We start from the raw sequence: 20,213 nt of genomic DNA, 5'->3' as shown, positions 1-20,213 counted from the left end.
TCTTAATGCAAGACCAAGGTATTTATTTTTTTATTATTCAGTATGAGAGTACTGCTTAGGGTTCTTCATTGTTTCTCTTGTGTAAACCACATCCATAATTCTTCCTTTGATAGTCCAAATTCATTTTTTTTTTAAATAGACAAATACTTGCTTGGACATCTTCAGTTCAGTTCCTCTTTAAGCCTGCTCACTGACATGCGTGTCAATCTGAATGCTTAGCACATAGACTACTTTCTAGTGTATCTACAAATTTCTCTTCCTAGCTGTTGAGCAGAACCAAGTTTTCCTTAGTAGGAGTCGTAAAGACTTGTTTCAAGGAAGTGGAAATTGATTTAAATTACTTCCATATTCAAATTAATTTGTCTGTTAATTAACTGTATTACTAACATTTAGGCACAGGTTGTAAACATTTCGATTAATTGGCTACAATTTTATTTAAATTTAAGTTCTCTAATGACATTTATAAAACTAAATCTTTTTCTCTTTTCTGAGTTGTATATAATTTGTATGAATGAGCTTATATAAAACTTTTAAATATTAATGTTTGTTTGAAAGAAGTTTGAAATCCCGAAGATTTCCTTAGTACATCTTTCAAAATTTAATCCTCCTTTTAGAAATAATTGTGGGTGGGACTTTAACCAAAATGGTACTGTATAAGTCTTCAGCATGTAACCTTGTTTTTTAATTTGTAGAGGGACGAAAAAGTAAGTTTTAGTTAAGAATATAAAAAAAGAAAATTTTAATGAGGTGATTTAGCATGTTGATTATGTATTAACACAAACATAAAAGCATTTAATATTTGACAGGTACTACTTAAGTGCTTTCTATATTAATTCATATACTTCTCATAGTAAACTTTTGAGGTAGTTACTACCCCCATTTTCCAGGGGAAACTGTGGCACACAGGATGTTAAGTAATTTACCCAACAAAACCTGGCTAGTAAGTGCCAGAACTGGATTAATCCCAGACAGTGTGGCTCTAGCATATGTACTTTACACAAAACCCCTTTAATGAAAAGGAATATTACAGTGTTAAAATTTATTTCAGATGCTACTAATTTTGTTATTGTGATTTTACTCAGTTGAATTATGTAGTTGCTTAACACATTTGTTTTTATTTCTCTAGGAGTGGAATTTAAAACCATACATGCCCCACCCAGAAGTTATTAGGCCTTCGATTTTGTCTGCTTTCAGCCAATGTTGAATATAGTCCCTTTATTCAACTCTGTTGTTAGGTTGCAGTTTTTTTCTTTAAAAGTGTGGGAAACAAAGCTTGTCCTTGAGCTAACTTGCTGAGAAAAATAACTAGGTCTCCTTTTCAATAAAAACAGATGTTTTATTTACTTGAACTAGTTTTTAGAATTAGTTTACAGCTAAAATTGACAAAGCTGCCTGTACCTGGAATTAAATGACAAATGGGTCTTCACACAGCCATTTATTATTGACAATTGCTCTGAATATGTATTCATGAAACACTTAAGATATACCTCCAAAATTTTATCTAACATAGTGTGAGTCATTCTGTTTCTTTCCATATATGGCTTAATAAACTGACCATATTTAGTCAAATATTGAAAGTTAGCAAGTCATGTGTCTCTTAATGTGCTGCATATGTTAGCCTTTGATTCTCTTAGCAACAATATTTTTATGGACGTGCCTTGCCAGTTTCTTGTGTATGCTTTATAAATGTTCAGGAGACTACTTTGAACAACTTGCTCCACAGACTTGAGATTCATATGTAATACATATTTTGTGACAACGTATTTAGCATTGATTTTAATTGATTTTAAAACATTTCAAAAACTTACTACATCTATAAACAAAGGAATGAGCAGATTTAGTATTAACTGCTTTAGGTATTTTTATTGGTGTTTCTTACATTGTGCTGACTTGAAAACAAATATTTTAAATCAGAATCAGCAACATTTCATTTATTGGGAATTAGCAATACCCACAGGTTAAGTTTTTTCAAAGAGCCCGGGGGATTGCCTTCCTAAACTTTAAAAATTAACCATTCTTCTTGAAAATCTTTCCTCACCAATGTCAAAGATTTACCCATAAGATGGCAAATAAACTCTATTCTAGAATCTGCATACATTTATCCTCACTATATGTGACTTTGCATATTCATACACCAGGAAATGTTTGTCACTTGTTCATATGTTAAGCTCTGGTGTACAGCCTTCTCCAGGAAATAGTCCCAGACTATCACCCACCATTCTTCCTTAGTTTTCCTTTTCTGAGCTCCCACAATAAGTAGTGTACAGCTGTATAACTATATCATATTCCATTTAATATAGTTATCTGTTTATGTGTTTATCTTCTATACTGGGTGGTAAGCTTCTCGGGAACTTACTGTATGGTAAGCTTCTTGAGAACTTTCTCTTTGACTAAATAACACAAATAAAAAATACCACAAATGTCTTTGTTTTCCAAATAGAATATACAGATCATAATTTAATTTCAACACTTCTCTTACTGTTTTCAGAATCACTTCTCTACATCCTCTCCCCAAGTGATTTCAAGCCCCACTATATTATTACCTTAATGCAGATAATTCCTAAATTGATGTTTTCATTTCACATTTATTTTCAAAGCTCTAGATCTGCGTATCCAATTGACCACTGGATATACATGGTTAGATAGTTGTACAGACACCTATAAATTCAGCATATCCAAAGCTATGAAATAAATAATCTTTCTTTCCCCAACCCCTTCTTGAACCTGTAGCATTTATTTTCTGAATGGCTTCTCCCTGCCTTTCACCTTAAGTTTTTCAGTATATATCAGTCTGAAAAACTGCCAAGGCTCAGTTCAGGCTCTTCTCTTTTCATATTGCCTCCAGTAATCTTTCTGAAATACTCATCTGATCATCTCACCCCTCTGCTTAAAAACCCTGAAGAACTCTTTTTAAATATTATCTTCTTAAAATTATAAAATGTTTTCTCTTACTTCTCTCTACTGCTAAATTGAGCCAGTATTACTGATGGGAGTATTGTAGTCAGTTCCTATTATACTTTTGTAGATACTGTCAAATGGTTTTCTGAAGGGTTAAGAAACAGTTTCACCAACAATTTGGTTGTTTCTCCATATTAAAATAGGTTTAATATTTCTCCTTTAAGAATCAAGTCTTGGGGCACCTGGGTGGCTTAGTGGGTTAAAGCCTCTGCCCTCAGCTCAGGTCATGATCTCAGGGTACTGGGATCGAGCCCCACATCGGGCTCTCTGCTTGGTGGAGAGCCTGTTTCCCCCTCTCTGTCTCTGCCTGCCTCTCTGCCTACTTGTGATCTCTGTGTCACATAAATAAATAAAATCTTTAAAAAAAAAAAAAAGAATCAAGTCTTGGGGAGCACCATGCTGGCTCAGCTGGTAAAGCATACAACTTTTGATCTCTGGGTTATGAGTTTGAGCCCCATGTTGGGTGTAGAAATCACTTAAAAAATATCTTTAGGGTGCCTGGGTGGCTCAGTTGGTTAAGCAGCTGCCTTCAGCTCAGTCCTAGGGTAGAGTCCCAGGATGGAGTCCCAGGATGGAGTCCCACATTGGGCTGCCTGCTCAGCAGGGAGTCTGCTTCTCCCCCTGGCATTTCCCTTCTTATGCGCTCTTTCTCCCTCACTTTAAAAAATAATAATGATAATATCTTTAGAAAAAAGAATCAAGTCTTGGGACGCCTGAGTGGCTCAGTGGATTAAAGCCACTGCCTTCAGCTCAGGTCATGCATGATCCCAGGGTTCTGGGATCGAGTCCCACATCGGGCTCTGCTCAGTGGGGACCCTGCTTCCTCCTCTCTCTCTCTCTCTCTGCCTGCCTCGCTGCCTACTTGTGATCTCTCTCTGTCAAATAAATAAATAAAATCTTAAAAAAAAAAAAAAGAATCAAGTCTTAAATTTTCATATGTAAACTGCCTATTTATTTTAAACATTTTGGAAATAAAAATTTAAAGAAGAAAATAAAAATTTTTATTGGTCTCAACCACTGATAATGACTATTAAAATTGAATATACTAGTCTTTTTGTGTACTTTTTTTTGTAAAATTGGAATCATATTAGGAAAACTGTTCTTATATCCTTTTTTAAAAATTTAATAAATTGTGAGCATTTCCCATATCCCTTTATAAAAGAATCATTTCTTGTTTGGTTGACATTATCTTTCAATTTTAAAAACAAAAATCAGGGGCGCCTGGGTGGCTCAGTGGATTAAGTCTCTGCCTTCAGCTCAGGTCATGATCTCAGGGTCCTGGGATCGAGCCCCACATCAGGCTCTCTGCTCAGCAGGGAGCCTGCTTCCCTCTCTCTCTCTCTGCCTGCCTCTCTGCCTACTTATGATCTCTGTCTGTCAAATAAAAAAAATCAGATTCATATTAAATTTATCAAATAGAATTTTATATTTTTATATCAGTGACAAAAGTCAGAATACTGTTACAGAGCCTGTACAAATTAAAGCAGATTGAGTGAAAAGGGTAATAGAATTAAACCAGTCTTTAAAAAAAAAAAAAAAAAAACTTTTCTCAAGGAAAATTAATGATTAAGCCTATAAGTAGATCTAATATTAATTGATGCCCTTGTGGGTCATTAGCAATCTCAAATAACATTTTTATAGACTACTTGCTAATATAACAGTATTTTGACATTTCTTCTTTTTTTATTAGATAGCTAACGGTTCTCAGATTTCTCCAGCCCTTTCTTTAACCACTGCTTTTTGAAAACGATTCTTTTTCCAAGCCGTATATACTTAAAGTGCATATGAATGTTACTTACATATATTCATTTACCATCTGCCACATGTAAGGTACTGTTCTGGGCACTATGGGACCTTGTCATCGTGTTGCTTATAACTTGTTCCAAGGAGAAGAATCATAGACCCATAAGTATCTTAAACCCGTTAGGGAATTTGAGAGATATATAACCCACCAGCTTCTTTCCTCCACTTGAAAAATAAAGACATTAAGCTTCAAAAGATTGAATTCCTTGTCCATCACTACAAAATTTGTGGCAGAGCCTAAACTAGAACCTAGAATTAAAAGCTCTGATTCCCTGTCAGTATTTTTCCACTTTGTACTTTAACCATAATGCTTTTTTTTTAATCCCTTTTTTTTCTCTAAGAAAATGCTACTAAAAGTATTTTCTTTTGCTTCTGTGATAGGTAAAGAAAAATTGGTTTCATTCTTACAACACTTTGTAAGTACCTAACACTTATGATACCCTGTTTCAGAGACTACAGATGCGTGAGAAATGCATTGATAAACTAGGAATATCTGTTGAAAGCAGTGTTATGTGTGGAAAAGAGCTTATACTTTTGGAATCTAAACATCTGTTAGTGCCACCTCTATCATCTCTCACCTGTCTGACTTATTCAGGCTACTTAATCTCTTTGAATCTTAGCTTTCTCATTCTTTCATCCACTTATTAAGCCCCTACCATATGCCAAGAACTGTGTAAGATGCTGCAGATACAGCAGAATTTCTGCTCTCATGAAGGTTTATATGAGGACAGTGTATATAAATCAGTAAAGCACCAGTCATACTACCTGCACGAAGTAGACATTTATCGAAGTCCCTTCTTCTAGTTACTATAGGCTACAGTTAAATTTTTGTGTGTCAGTGGTGTGTATATATTAATATTTCATGATAATAGAGGTTAAAACTGAGGGTTTTAAGTATTTATTAATTCATTTTAAAACAGCTGTATTGTACCCCTGTTACATAAATAGCACTTTAAAATCATTCATTCGTGGCGCCAGGGTGGCTCAGTGGGTTAAATCCTTTGGCTCAGGTCATGATCCCAGAGTCCTGGGATCGAGCCCCACATCAGGCTCTCTACTCAGCAGGGAGCCTCCTTCCCCTTCTCTCTGCCTGCCTCTCTGCCTGCCTCTCTGCCTACTTGTGATCGTCTGTCAAATAAATAAATAAAATCTTTAAAATCATTCATTCATTTGCTCTTAAAGTGTGAATGCATCATCGATGGCAAATAGTGGGGTTTTTTTGAAATTACAGTCTGTTCATTTTTAAGAAAATCTATGCCAAAAACCCAAGTTAGACCAAGTATAGTTTCTCATTTAAGTAAACATTGTATTCCATGGGAAAAGTGGCTAGTTCAGCTTGCATCTTAGCTACACAAATGCTTTTCCTAAGAGCAGTCATTGTACTTGGAACAAGTGTTTTATCCATACTTCTCTCTTGTTCCACAGAGTATTAAAAAGATGATGTGTATTCAGGGGTCCAAACTTAATAGGATTTATGGGTTTTACTACTTTGCCAAGGACATTCAAAAATAAAAATAGCTTTTAAAAAAAACTATGAGTGCATAGTGGGAGATATAGTGACTGTTAGTAGAAATTTTTTTGGCCACTGCCTTGATTTGTGCTAACGCACAAGCAGATTTTGCCGGTGGTGCTTTCTGAACTCTTAAGTTCACCTGTCAACACAGTGAAAAGGGGAACTACCATCTTAGTATTATTTTGAGAATAGTTTTGACCTTGTAAATTCCTTGAAAGGATCCCTCCCCCTGAACAGACCATATTTTGGGAACCATTGCTGTAGAGGATATTATTGGTACTCCTATAATGTTTTGATTGTTACTATAGTATCTACTTATTTTTATCATGAGATTGGCAAAGTCTAGTCACATGTGTGCCTCAAAGCAGGGACTCTTATACTTTAGTTGGTACCATTAGCCTGTTTGATGGCAGTACAGTCAAGATAGCAGACTAAAAGAGAATGTTTATGTTATAAAAGCTGCAGAGTTTATTTGGAGCATTGATTTCACATTTTTCCTAATTGTGCTTTCTGTTTTGTTTTTAGGCTTGCATTGATGACAATGTTGATATGGTGAAGTTTCTGGTTGAAAATGGAGCAAATATTAATCAACCTGATAATGAAGGCTGGATACCACTACATGCAGCTGCTTCCTGTGGCTATCTTGACATTGCAGAGTAAGTCAGTTCTATGTTTAGTTTTGTCCAAATATCCAAATACTATTTTAGTTACCTGAAATTTTATAGAAATTGTTGCAGATAAATGAACTCTTATATTACCTTAATTCATGAAAACTATTCTTCCCAGGAAAAAGAATAAGCAGTTCTTGGGAATCCATATATCCAGTCTCTCTTTGGGAGGTCATCTTCCGTCTCCCCACCTTTTTGGGCTTTTGGTACTTTTTATTAGTACGAGTAATTGTACACTTCTCCTTTCCCATCTCCTTTTCTTTTGAGTGCATGGAAAGCATTGTCAAATGATTCAAGAATAATACTTAGCAGTCTAGTCAGTCTATCCTTAATAATTGTGTGTTGTTAGGGGAAACTAACAAGAACTTGGGTTACTTTGCTATAGGGAGAATATGTTACATAGTTCTCTAATTAGTCAAAACATTTATGCTTGTTACTAAAATTGTTTTCTAAAAATATGGTTTTTAGAAAATTCAGTGGGCAGTGATCATTCTTACCTACCTTTAATGGTACTTTCCAAGAAAATCTGATTCTTCAAACATTTAACAAGGAAGTATAGTTTTCCTGACAAAATAATTTTTACACTAAATTATTTCACTTTTTGGTTACTATGTGTCCAACACCCTAAACAGGTTTTATTGTCTGTCTGCTTACATCAGAGCTTATCCACTGGTAAATAATGAATATAGGAGTTCTGCTTTATAACTCTCTATTGTAAGAGAGTCTTAAATATTGTTATTTCTTTGTGTGTTTCATTTCTCCCCCCCCCCCCCCGTGTGTATTGGAACTATGATACATCTTTTTTTTTTAAAGATTTCATTTATTTGAGAGAAGAGTGAGAGATTGTGTGCACAAGCAGGGGCTGAGGCAGAGGGAGTGGGAGAAGCAGACTCCCCTTGGAGCAGGGAATCCAACGTGGGGCTCAATCCCAGGACTCTTGAGATCATGACCTGAGCCAAAGGCAGATGCTTAATCTACTGAGGCACCCAGGTGCCCCAATACACCATTTTAAATGGGAGGCAGTGTTTGGTAAAAAGAAAAGTACTCTGGCCTAGGAATAGAATGTCTGAGTCACTTGAGTTTTATTACTACCTGTAATACTAATTACATTTCATCTTTTCCTTTCTGGGCCTTGATTTCTGATTCTTTTTCTTTTTTTTTAAAGATTTATTTATTTGAAAGAGAGCGTGATCATGAGCATGAGGGCAGGGGAGGGGCAGCGGAAGAGGGAGAGAGAGAGAATCCTCAAGCAGACTCGCCACCGAGCATGGATCCCACTGCAGGGCTTGATCCCAGAACCCTAAGATCATGACCTGAGCCAAAATCAGGAGTTGGACACTTAACTGAGACACCCAGGTACCCCGGAGCCTTGATTTCTTTATGTATAAAATGAGGTAGTCTTTTGTCATGCAAAACAGTAGTTTGTTCATCAACAGTAGGTTGTTCATCATTACAATCATGGTTCTCAACTTCCTTACTCCTTTATAATATTTATAAACCAGGAACAACCTAGGAAAATTGGGTTACTCTGCTAAGTGAAGTATTTGGAGATAAATTTGTTATAAATCCTGCTTCTGCCATTCACTAATTTTATGACCTTGGCCAAGCTAGTTGACCCAGTGATTAATGTTATTATATAGTAGGAATGATCTGGCTTCCTCCTGCCTCTTATTTCTCTTAGAGCTTTTCATATTTTTCACTCTCTCGATGCTGGACTACTTTTGATACCCCAGATTTTCACTGCTGGCTCATATTAATGAGTCTTTGCTTACTTTGGTTCATTTGCCTTATTTCTTTACTTGACCAGCTCCTACCAAACTCTCAAATGCAGTTACATAAAGGTCACTTCTTCCAGAAACATTTCTGATGTTTCTGGGTAATTCATCATCATCATCATCATCATATCTACAATATATCAGATGTTTACATGCTTTGATAGGAACTGCATTATACACAAAATAGTTTTCGTTCATCCCTATTAAAATGAGAGATGAAATAAACAACCACACAGTTTACTCTAAAGTTTTGCGATTGATTTGGATACAGTGACTTCTAAATTTTTGACCCCTAAGCGCACCTGGCTGGCTCAGTCAGTAGAGCAAGCAACTCTTGACCTCAGGGTTGTGAGTTTGAGCCCCAAGGAGATTACCTTAAAAAGAAAGTCTTACCAAAAAAAAAAATGAATAAAATTTGATCTGTTGGACATAGAACAGAGAGCATGAGATTACAGTTTAGTTTCTAGACGTTTAACAATTTCACATCTGGTTTGCAGCCTGGCAGAAGCTAAGTGAAAAATGGATGATGTCTCTTCATATTCTGACTCAATTATCTCACCTTTTCACCACATAATTATTCTCAACTTCCCTGCTTTGAATAAGGTAGAAGTCTTAGGAAGAACTAAAAATAAAGATTATTTAATAATTCCCCTTTTTCAGAGTGGATTAGAGGAACAAAAAAGGAGGCTTAAGTTTGGGGACTATGATGTTAATGCAGCATATGCATTGTTTTACTAAATACTGATGGGTCGGGTATTGATACGTATGCACTAACATCATTCTCTTCCTTCAGTATGCTGAATTGTGTCTGTACATAATTCGTATGTTGAAGCTCTGACCCCCCAAAATCTGGATTGTGACTGTATAGATGCAGCCATTAAAGAGATAATTAAGTTAAAATGAGGCCCTTAGGATAGGTCCTAATTCAGTCTTACTGGTTTCTTTGTAAGAAAAGGAAATTTGGTTGCAAAAAGAGGCACCTAGTTCATCCACACAGAAAAGACCACTGGAAATTACACTGTGAAAAAGGTAGCCATCTCTGAGCCAAGGAGAGAAGCCTCAGAAGAAACCCTTTTAAACCTGCCAACAATTTGATCTTAAAACTTCAGACCTCTCAAACTATAAGTAAACAAACTTCTGTTGTTTAAGCCACTTAGTCTGTAGTATTTTTTTTAAGACTTTATTTATTTACTAGAGAGAGAGAGAGATCACAAGTAGGCAGAGAGGCAGGCAGAGGAGGAAGGGGAAGCAGACTCCCCACTGAGCAGAGAGCCCAATGTGGGACTCCATCCCGGGACCCTGAGCCAAAGGCAGAGGCTTAACCCACTGAGCCACCCAGGCGCCCCAGTGTGGTATTTTTTTTTTTTTTTTAATGCTATTTTGTTATGGTTGCGCTAGTACACTAATATAGGGAGTATAAAAGTCTTACTGTGGCTTCAAGGTATTCATCCCTAAAAATTATACTGTTGTCATTGGATTGTGCTTTAAAGGTAAAATTGAATAGAATGGCTTTGGACATATTAGAAAAAGCAAACAATTACAGAACCCAGAAAGTATTTAATTTAGCTCTCTAATACATAAGTTCAGTTAGTCTTAACTCTCTAACCATAAAGTATAAATTATATATTCAAATTATTATGTACAGGGGTGCCTGGGTGGCTCAGTCGCTTAAGCATCCAATCTTGATTTTGGCCCAGGTCATGATCCTCGGGGTCATGAGATTGAGGCCCATGTCAGGCTCCACGCTCAGTGTGGAGTCCTCTTGAGATTCTCTCTCCCTGTCTGCCCCTCCCCCTGCTTGCACGCTCTCTCTAAAATAAATAAATAGGAGCGCCTGAATGGCTCAGTGTGTTAAAGCCTGTGCCTTCAGCTCGGGTCATGATCTCAGCGATTGAGCCCCACATTGGGCTCTCTGCTCAGCAGGGAGCCCGCTTCTTCCTCTCTCTCTGCCTGCCTCTCTGCCTACTTGTGATCTCTGTCTGTCAAATAAATAAATAAAATCTTTAAAAAAAAAAACTGAATTATTATGCACAAAGCAATGAAAGCTAAGTCCTCTAACTAAAGAAATAATTAAATGAAAACATAGGAGCTATACAGTGGCAGCATTTTAATTCTGTCTTTTCATTTAACTGGAATGTTTTTGTAAAAGAAACTTCTTCTTGTTGGGGCGCCTGGGTGACTCAGTGGGTTGGGCCGCTGCCTTCGGCTTGGGTCATGATCTCAGGGTCCTGGGATCGAGTCCCACATCGGGCTCTCTGCTCAGCAGGGAGCCTGCTTCCCTCTCTCTCTCTCTGCCCTTCTCTCCATCTACTTGTGATTTCTCTCTGTCAAATAAATACATAAAATCTTTAAAATGCAAACTATTTAAAAAAAAAAAAGAAAGAAACTTCTTCGTGTTTATATAGTCAACCCAATACAAGTTTTGTAGGAAAGAGAGGCTGTAGCCTTTATTCTTTTCCTCTATATACAGATTCTTAAAATAGTAAGTTGGTTCATTAGTTACCTTCAAAAAGGACTAATTGGTTTTTTGAGGGATAAGCAACTTCAGGAGCTCTTACATTTATATATACTTAATGCACTTTATATGTTACTGGCATTATCTTTATTGATTAGTAAATTATACGTCTTTGGTTATCAAGAGTCTCTTCATGTTAGCTTCTAAGACCTTGGGATATGAACAAATGAAGTGATCTTTAAACCTTCCTTGCTAGCCAGCATTACAAGATGTCCCTTTTTTTTTCCCCCCGCCCCGGGTTTGGAATTGCTATTTCTCTGGTGAGCCCTGTTTTTAGTAATGGATGTTAGAACTATTCATTGCTACTGAGTTGGTCATTGCTTCAAATTCATTCTTGGCACCAGGATGTTTTCCTTTACCTTTTTTATCTTGTATTAATATGTCCTTTCTCTCTTTATTTCATTGCCAGGAATTGTAGTATTAAAATAACACATGATTACTAATTTGCTTCATTATATATTACACATATGTTAGGCTCTTTATAATAATGCCACTATACAATACCACTAACAACAATAATATGATTACTGAAAGCAGTTTGAAGTTTTGTGTGGGGACATTTCTTTTGGTCCTTAAGGTATCCCACTTCACATGTACCATCATAAAGTGTTGAAAGCACTTGAAATAGCTCTTTTCTGTGTGGTTATGCCACCAATTAGATATACTGTTAGGTTCATTGTTCAATTTTATTTATTTTTTAGAGTTTGCTTTTTTTAATTTAATTTTGTTTTATAATTTACATAAAATACTGAGTTCTAATGGCAATTCTATCTATCCTGTTTCCTTCCACATTATTTTGCAAATTTTGTATTTTACCCCAGTGTGGGTTTTGTTTTTAATATTTTATTTATTTATCAGAGAGAGAGAGAGAGAGTGCGCGCATGAGTGCACAAGCAGGCAGAGTAGCAGGCAGAGGTGGAGAGAGAAGCAGGCTCTCCGCCAAGCAAGGAGCCCGTTTGGTACTTGATCCCAGGGCCCTGGAATCATGACCCAAGCCGAAGGCAGCAGCTGAACCTACTGAGCCACCCAGGCATCCCCCCAGTTTGTTTATTAATACAAGTATCATTGAAAATATTATTTCCCCTTGTAGGTAAATGATAGAATACCATATACATATTTCTTTATTTGCTTTTTTCTCTTAACAGTCTATTCTGGAGATCACTATATGGTGGGGTATATAGACCTATTTCTCATTGTTCTCATTGTTTAGGTTTTATTACTCCGTGTATGTATGTCATTGTAGTTTATACAGCCTGTTCTTCTTAATTGGCCAAAGAATTCTATTTATTTGAATGACTTTAGTAAACAGTTTGTTTTATTAATGTTTTGGTTATTGATGTGATTATTCTGATATCTTTTTATATTTTAATTTCATCACTTTTCTTTTTTTAGGCTTCTACCACAGATGTTTAGGAGTGCTTGCTTTATTTTTCTTTTCTTTTTTTTTTTTAATTCATTTATTTGAGAGAGAGAAAGAGAAGCTTCATGCATGAGCAGGGGAAGGGGCACAGAGGGGAGAGAGAAGAAGAGGGAAAGAGTCCCAAGCAGACTCATTACTGAGCAGGGCCCAATGCAGGTCTTGATCCTATGACCCTGAGGTTGTGACCTGAGCCAAAATCAAGAGTTGGAAGATCAGTCGGTTGAGCCACCTAGGCACTCCTAGGAGTGCTTTTATCTTGAGTAGCTTTGGTGTTTGCCATAAAAATTTTCAATAGTAGAGAAAACTAGACCTGTATAAAGCTTGCATTATTTAGTTTATATAGGATGGAATAGTGCATAATTAGTATGTTTAATGCATTTTTCCTTGTGTTTGGAGTAGTTTCAAAGCCACTACTACTGAAGATTTTATATCCTTATAAAATGCTAGTAGGGGGTGCCTGGGTGGCTCAGTCAGTTAGGCATCCGCCTTCAGCTTAAATTCCTGGGATTGAGCCCCACAATAGGGCTGAGAGTCTGCTTCTTCCTCTCCCTCTGCCCCTATCCCCCTTCTGGCTTGTATTGGCTCTCTCTTGCACACGCTCTCTCTCTCTCTCTCTCTCTCTCAAATAAATGAAATCTTAAAAAAAAAAAAAAAAAGCTAGTAGGATTACATTCAGTGACATTTTCATGGTCCTATTTACAGCTTGGAAAAAGTTTCATGAGCTTTGTCACATGATCATTAAAGTATCAATTATTTAAGAGTATGATAACTTTTAAATATTTGTAATGGCTTATTTATGGCTTGGCTTTTCTTCATTATAGCTTTATTCCATAAACATCCAATATAATCCTCAAGATTTCTCTTGGCTTACCCTTCAAAATATATCCAGTATGTGACTATTTTCATCACCTCTTTAATTTCTTCCTGATCCTGGACACTGTTGTTTTTCACTGGAATTATTATAGTTGCAACAATTTTAATTATAACCATCCTCTTGCCACCTCCCCCCCCATCTGTTTTCCACACGGCAACCAGGATGATCCATTTAAAATACTACAAGTGGGATGACATCACATTTTTATTCAAATCCTTCCAGTGGATTCATAATGCATTCAGAGTACAAGCCAGAATTGCTCTTAACTTTAGGCAGATTTGCAGCTTCTCTGAACCTTTTTTCTTCATCTATAAAATAAAAATACTTACTCCTATTCTATAAGACTATTGTAAAGATTAGAGAATGTGTGTAAGATACTTGGTACAATATATAGCATATTTAGTATTCAGTAAATGTTAGCTAAATTGGTATTATTCAAAATACTGTATTTAGTCATGGCTTTTAGTGAAAAATAGCTGAGCTCTTGGTTCTCCTGATTATAAAAAAACTGTCATGTCATCTGGTATGAAAGTAAATGTAACTAGATGAGAAGAACAAGAGGATAGTAAAGTAGTAGTCATGTCACACTTACTTTGATATGTGGATATTTGAGCTTCAAGAAGAGTTGTCAAATTCATGAATTTTGGTTTTATTTACATATTTCTTGTCAAGAACAATACTTTTTCTAAAGCAGACGGTGTATTTTGATTAGGAGTCTCAGAAGGTGAAACTAAGTCTAGAATCCTACAAAAATATTTAAATTTTATATAAGAGATACTTTTATCTTACTATTATATAATGAGGTGTGTTTGCTTAAAACTGTAAAAAATCATTTTCTCATATACATTCTTACTGCTTTTTTAAAGAACAGTATGGGAATGTTCACTGTTACTTCCGTTTTACAATCAGAACTGAAACTTCATTCTCAGGACTCAAATTCTGATGTTCTTTTCATTGTATCACAACCATCTCATAAGTAGTTTTAGGCATTGTGAGAGATAAAAATGGCTACAACTCCATTCCTAATCTCAAACTTACAGATACATGTGAAGTTAATTAACTAATACTACATAGAATAAAGGGACCAACAAATGTACAAGGAACACTGAAGAAGTGATTATTTTTAAGTTACAATGATTTATACCGTTTATGCCTCCTTCCACTTTACACGGTCGTGTTACAGTTCAACTGCCTCCCATTTTAAAAAGCAAAACACATCCTTTAATGACCATTCTCACCTCCCAGTCCATCCCCCTTGCATAACTATAATAATCCCAGTCTTTTAAGCAGCAAGGAATTAAAGCTGCAAGCACAAGCTTTGCTCCCACTGTGAAGGAAACACATCCAATCATTCTTCTTGTGGGCAGGTCACATCCTATGCTATTTTTTTTTTCCATTCCATATCACTTTATTTTTTTTTTATCATGTTCAGTTAGCCACTGTATAGTACATAATTAGTCCTTGATGCAGTGTTCATTGTTTTATTAGTTAAATATAACACCCAGTGCTCATCACAGCTCATGCCTTCCACAATACCCATCATCCTGTTACCCCCCACCCCCAAACCCCCAGATTGTTTCTCAGGGTCAGAAGTTTCTCGTGATTTATCTCCCTCTCTGATTTCTCCCCCTTTGAATTCTCTCCCTTCCCCTCTGGTCCTCCTCGCTGTTGCTTATGTCCCACATATGCGTGAAACCCTGTGACAGTTGTCTTGCCATGTTTGACTTACTTCACTTGACATAATCCTCTCCAGTTGCATCCATGTGGATCCAAATGGTGGGTATTCATCATTTCTGTTGGCTGAATATTCCATTATGTATATGGATCACATCTCCTTTACCCATTCATCTGTTGAAGGGCATCTTGGCTCTTTCCACAGTTTGGCTATTGTGGACATTGATGCTATGAACATTGGGGTGCATGTGCACCTTCTTTTCACTATGTCTGTATCTTTGGGATAAATACCCAGTAGTGCAATTGCTGGGTCATAGGGTAGCTCTGTTATTAACATCTTGAGGAACCTCCACACTGTTTTCCAGAGTGGCTGTACCAACTTGCATTCCCAGCAGCAGCATAAGAGGAGTCTCCTTTCTCTGTATCCTTGCCAACATCTGTTGTTTCCGGAAGAAGTGATTGATTTTGATTAGGGCAGAGAATGATTCTAGAGGAGATGATGTTAATTGTTATGTTAAACAGTGAGCAGGGTTTTATGCCTATGAGAGTTGGGAGCTCTCTGAACAAAGTCATGTTATTCATGAGTGAGAAATAATATATGGTAAAGTTCTTTTAACTGGCCTCCACTGTATTAACTAGCATTTGCCACTTCTTTGTTAAAACATAATGACTGCTTCCTGTAAAGCTGTTAAAACTAAACATTGCAACAAATAGGCTACTTCTACTAAGGTTGCTTACTCTGTTTCACCGATTGGATTACAAGACTACCAAAAGTTAATTGGGTGTGTGCTGAACTTGTTATTGATTTTTTTTTAAAGATTTTATTTATTTATTTGACACAGAGTGATCACAAGTAGGCAGAGAGGCAGGCAGAGTGAAAGGGGGAAGCAGGCTCCCTGCTGAGCAGAGAGCCCGATGCAGGACTCGATCCCAGGACCTGAGATCATGACTTGAGCTGAAGGCAGAGGCCCAACCCAGTGAGCCACCCAGGTGCCTCTGAACTTGTTACTGATTATTTAATTAGATAGCCCAAAACTGATGAAATATGTACAAAAAAGAAAATTACTATTGTAACTAAGTTAAATACTTTGAAAGACTTGATAAAGGCAAGCCTTAAAAATATAATTGCTGATGGGTGCCTGGGTGGCTCAGCAGTTGTGTCCGACTCTTTATTTAGTTTCAGGTCCCATCTTGATGGGAGTCTCAACTCCATCGAGCCCCGCATGGGGCTCTGCTCTCAGCATGGAGTCTGCTTGATAGTCTGTCTCTCTCCTGCCTCGTTCCCTGCTGACACTCACTCTCTAAAATAAATAAACATTTTATATATATAATTGCTGTTTAAGTAGATGTGGATGTGCTGAATGAAGGAATGAAGGGTTGAAAGTAAAAGATCCAGAGGGAGTGTGTACTTTGCTTTCCTGTTGACTTCAAGTTTTTGCTTCATTTTAAAGACCCTTGGAGGTCTTAGGAAATGTACTATGAGTATGGTTTATGCAAGAAAGGTAGCATAGGTTTAAGACATTGGAGACATTCTCCAGTATCTTCTGTGTTGATTTAAATATCTTATTTACATTTAATTATTTTCATATCTATATATTCTATTTTATGACTCCCTGTTTTTTTAATTGGCCTTTCTGGTTAACCAAGCAAATACTTTTTTTTTTTTTTTTTTTTTTTTTTTTTTTTTTTAAATTAAAATTTTATTTTATTTTTTTTTTTTTTGTTTGCCCCCTGAGTTTTTTTTTTTTTTTTTTTTTTTATAAACATATATTTTTTATATACATATATTTTTATCCCCAGGTCTGTGAATCACCAGGTTTACACACTTCACAGCACTCACCAAATCACATACCCTCCCCAATGTCCATAATCCCACCCCCTTCTCCCCAACCCCCTCCCCCCGGCAACCCTCAGTTTGTTTTGTGAGATTAAGAGTCACTTATGGTTTGTCTCCCTCCCAATCCCATCTTGTTTCATTTATTCTTCTACCCACTTAAGCCTCCATGTTGCATCACCACTTCCTCATATCAGGGAGATCATATGATAGTTGTCTTTCTCTGCTTGACTTATTTCGCTAAGCATGATACGCTCTAGTTCCATCCATGTTGTTGCAAATGGCAAGATTTCATTTCTTTTGATGGCTGCATAGTATTCCATTGTGTATATATACCACATCTTCTTGATCCATTCATCTGTTGATGGACATCTAGGTTCTTTCCATAGTTTGGCTATTGTGGACATTGCTGCTATAAACATTCGGGTGCATGTGTCCCTTTGGATCACTACATTTGTATCTTTAGGGTAAATACCCAATAGTGCAATTGCTGGGTCATAGGGCAGTTCTATTTTCAACATTTTGAGGAACCTCCATGCTGTTTTCCAGAGTGGCTGCACCAGCTTGCATTCCCACCAACAGTGTAGGAGGGTTCCCCTTTCTCCGCATCCTCGCCAGCATCTGTCATTTCCTGACTTGTTGATTTTAGCCATTCTGACTGGTGTGAGGTGATATCTCATTGTGGTTTTGATTTGTATTTCCCTGATGCCAAGTGATATGGAGCACTTTTTCATGTGTCTGTTGGCCATCTGGATGTCTTCTTTGCAGAAATGTCTGTTCATGTCTTCTGCCCATTTCTTGATTGGATTATTTGTTCTTTGGGTGTTGAGTTTGCTAAGTTCTTTATAGATTCTGGACACTAGTCCTTTATCTGATATGTCGTTTGCAAATATCTTCTCCCATTCTGTCAGTTGTCTTTTGATTTTGTTAACTGTTTCCTTTGCTGTGCAAAAGCTTTTGATCTTGATGAAATCCCAGTAGTTCATTTTTGCCCTTGCTTCCCTTGCCTTTTGCGTTGTTCCTAGGAAGATGTTGCTGCGGCAGAGGTCGAAGAGGTTGCTGCCCGTGTTCTCCTCAAGGATTTTGATGGATTCCTTTCGTACATTGAGGTCCTTCATCCATTTTGAGTCTATTTTTGTGTGTGGTGTAAGGAAATGGTCCAATTTCATTTTTCTGCATGTGGCTGTCCAATTTTCCCAGCACCATTTATGATTCCATTGGATAAGAAGAGTTTTTTGGAGCCATAGTTTTTCAGGAAGAAGAGCATTAGTGGTATATAGAGAGTAGCAGATCCAGTTGGCAAAATGAACTGAGTCTATAGCATAGAGGAATTTGTATGCCTTGCTAAGGTTGACCTTTAGTGCTGATGCATTTTTAGGGAATGATCCTCACTCTGTATTTTAGGAAAACTATTCTTCACAGATTAGTATTATTGGCAGAAATTGGAAGTGGGGCAGACCTGAGAGAAATTGGAAAACAGAATTGGTAAGGCTTGGTTGTGATTCACTGGATATGCGTAGTGAGATAGGAGGAAAAATCAAAAGGTGGTGATAATGCCTGATAATAGCTAATGTTCATTGAGTGTTTGATATGTGCTAGTCACTGCTCTAAGTCCTTTAAGTATATAATTTCAGTTACCCTAAAAAGCACATGAAAATATGTTGTTTCCACCACCTCACAGGTCTATCTGCACAATTACAAACCCCAAAAAGTTGGAAAAATGACAGACTAATTGTAAATTTGGGTATAGGCTCATTTGGCAGGAAACCATGACCTAAACTGATATAAGGCTATTTATAATCTTTGTTTATCCCATTAATATATGTTCATTTTTTGTAAAAATATTAATTAATGTGTTTGGTTATGAAGTGCTGCCTCAGATTCAGTGGGGCTTTTACATAATCTGCAATATTATCTTCCTAAAATATGAAAAGTTTTGAAATTTGGCTTTGGATGAGTGATGGTTGACCTGTATGATAATTCTTTTACAGATGAGAAAACTTGAGTCAGAGTGATCACACAGAGTAAGTGGCAGAACTAGAATGTGAACCTAGTCAGTCTAACTTTTCAAGTCTGTCCTTTAAACCAGTACACTATTCTGCCTTCGTTTATCCTTTGTGATTAGCAAATGATGCGTTTAAACTTACCAAGAGACCTAAAGAGCAAGACTGGCAGAAGCATAGAAGAGACTGTAGTGGAATGTGGTTTTAAATATGCCTCTTTGAGGGTGCCTGGGTGGCTCAGTTGGTTAAGTGTCTACTTTTGGCTCAGGCCAAGAAACACCAGGGTCCTGGGATCGAGCCCTGCATTGGGCTCCCTGCTCAGTGGGGAGTCTGCTTCCCCCTCTCCTTCTGCCACCTGCTTATGCTCTTTCTCATGCTCTATCTCAAATAAATAAATAAATATTTTTTAAAAAATAGGCCCTGTTTGAGATGCTAATGGATATGGTGCTGTAGGAAGCCAGGAATATATTGGATGTTTTTATAATGCATGTACTGGTTTTCATGAAGCCTAAGATGCCATTGTTGTAACATAGTGTGATTATTTTATATACCAACTAAAAAAAGGTTAAAAAATGAAACTGTGATACTGTGTATGTTTTTGTATGTGTGTTTAATCACCTAGATTTTGTTCACAACAGTATTATTTTCTATGGAATTTAGAGTGTAATTGATGCAGTGTTACCAAAGAATGTTCACTTATTGCCTTTGGGATTTTACTTTAAGCCATTGGTATGCATTCTTCAAGTTTTGATTTCAATGCTTTCTTGATTTTACCGGAAAGTACCAACAAAAAGTTTCAGTTGACATCCAAGAAGACATTTTAAGTTCAACAAATAGGGTACCCATTATGCACATAAGTTGACTGAAGTTAGAACAGTATGAATAGCTGTGACCAAGGTTACATGGGGACCGATAATCACAACCATATTGTGTCTGCCACCTGGCCAATAGCCATTGTAAGACATCATGGGTTGTAACATTGATTGTTCATAGAAGATTTCCATGATTTTAAAATGTGAAGGAAATGTACACTTCAGAATTGTGAGTAGGATTTTTGCCTTTGGGGATTAAAAGTTGCAATAATAAAGTAAGACAGTAGTGCATATAATTGATTTTAATAAACAAATATGCCTTTTCAGGAGTCAGTGCATCATCAAATAGGTGTAGAGTAATTGA

The 20,213-nt window shown here is 36.7% G+C and overlaps 1 protein-coding gene across 5 annotated transcripts in view; it reads left to right on the top strand.

Moving 5' to 3' along the window:
* The window catches only part of PPP1R12A (protein phosphatase 1 regulatory subunit 12A), a 151,557-nt gene that overhangs the window by 39,447 nt on the left and 91,897 nt on the right, over positions 1-20,213 (top strand). For all 5 annotated transcript variants that reach the window (XM_059186418.1, XM_059186416.1, XM_059186417.1 and 2 more), the window contains exon 2: positions 6,800-6,930. In XM_059186418.1, coding sequence (XP_059042401.1) covers positions 6,800-6,930 — 131 coding nt within the window. The remainder of the gene's footprint in view (positions 1-6,799; positions 6,931-20,213) is intronic.

The sequence above is a fragment of the Mustela lutreola genome, chromosome 8, assembly GCF_030435805.1.
Source record: "Mustela lutreola isolate mMusLut2 chromosome 8, mMusLut2.pri, whole genome shotgun sequence".
NCBI lineage: Eukaryota > Metazoa > Chordata > Mammalia > Carnivora > Mustelidae > Mustela > Mustela lutreola.
Note: the sequence above shows the minus strand (reverse complement) of the source record. Positions and strands in the feature narration are given on the sequence as shown.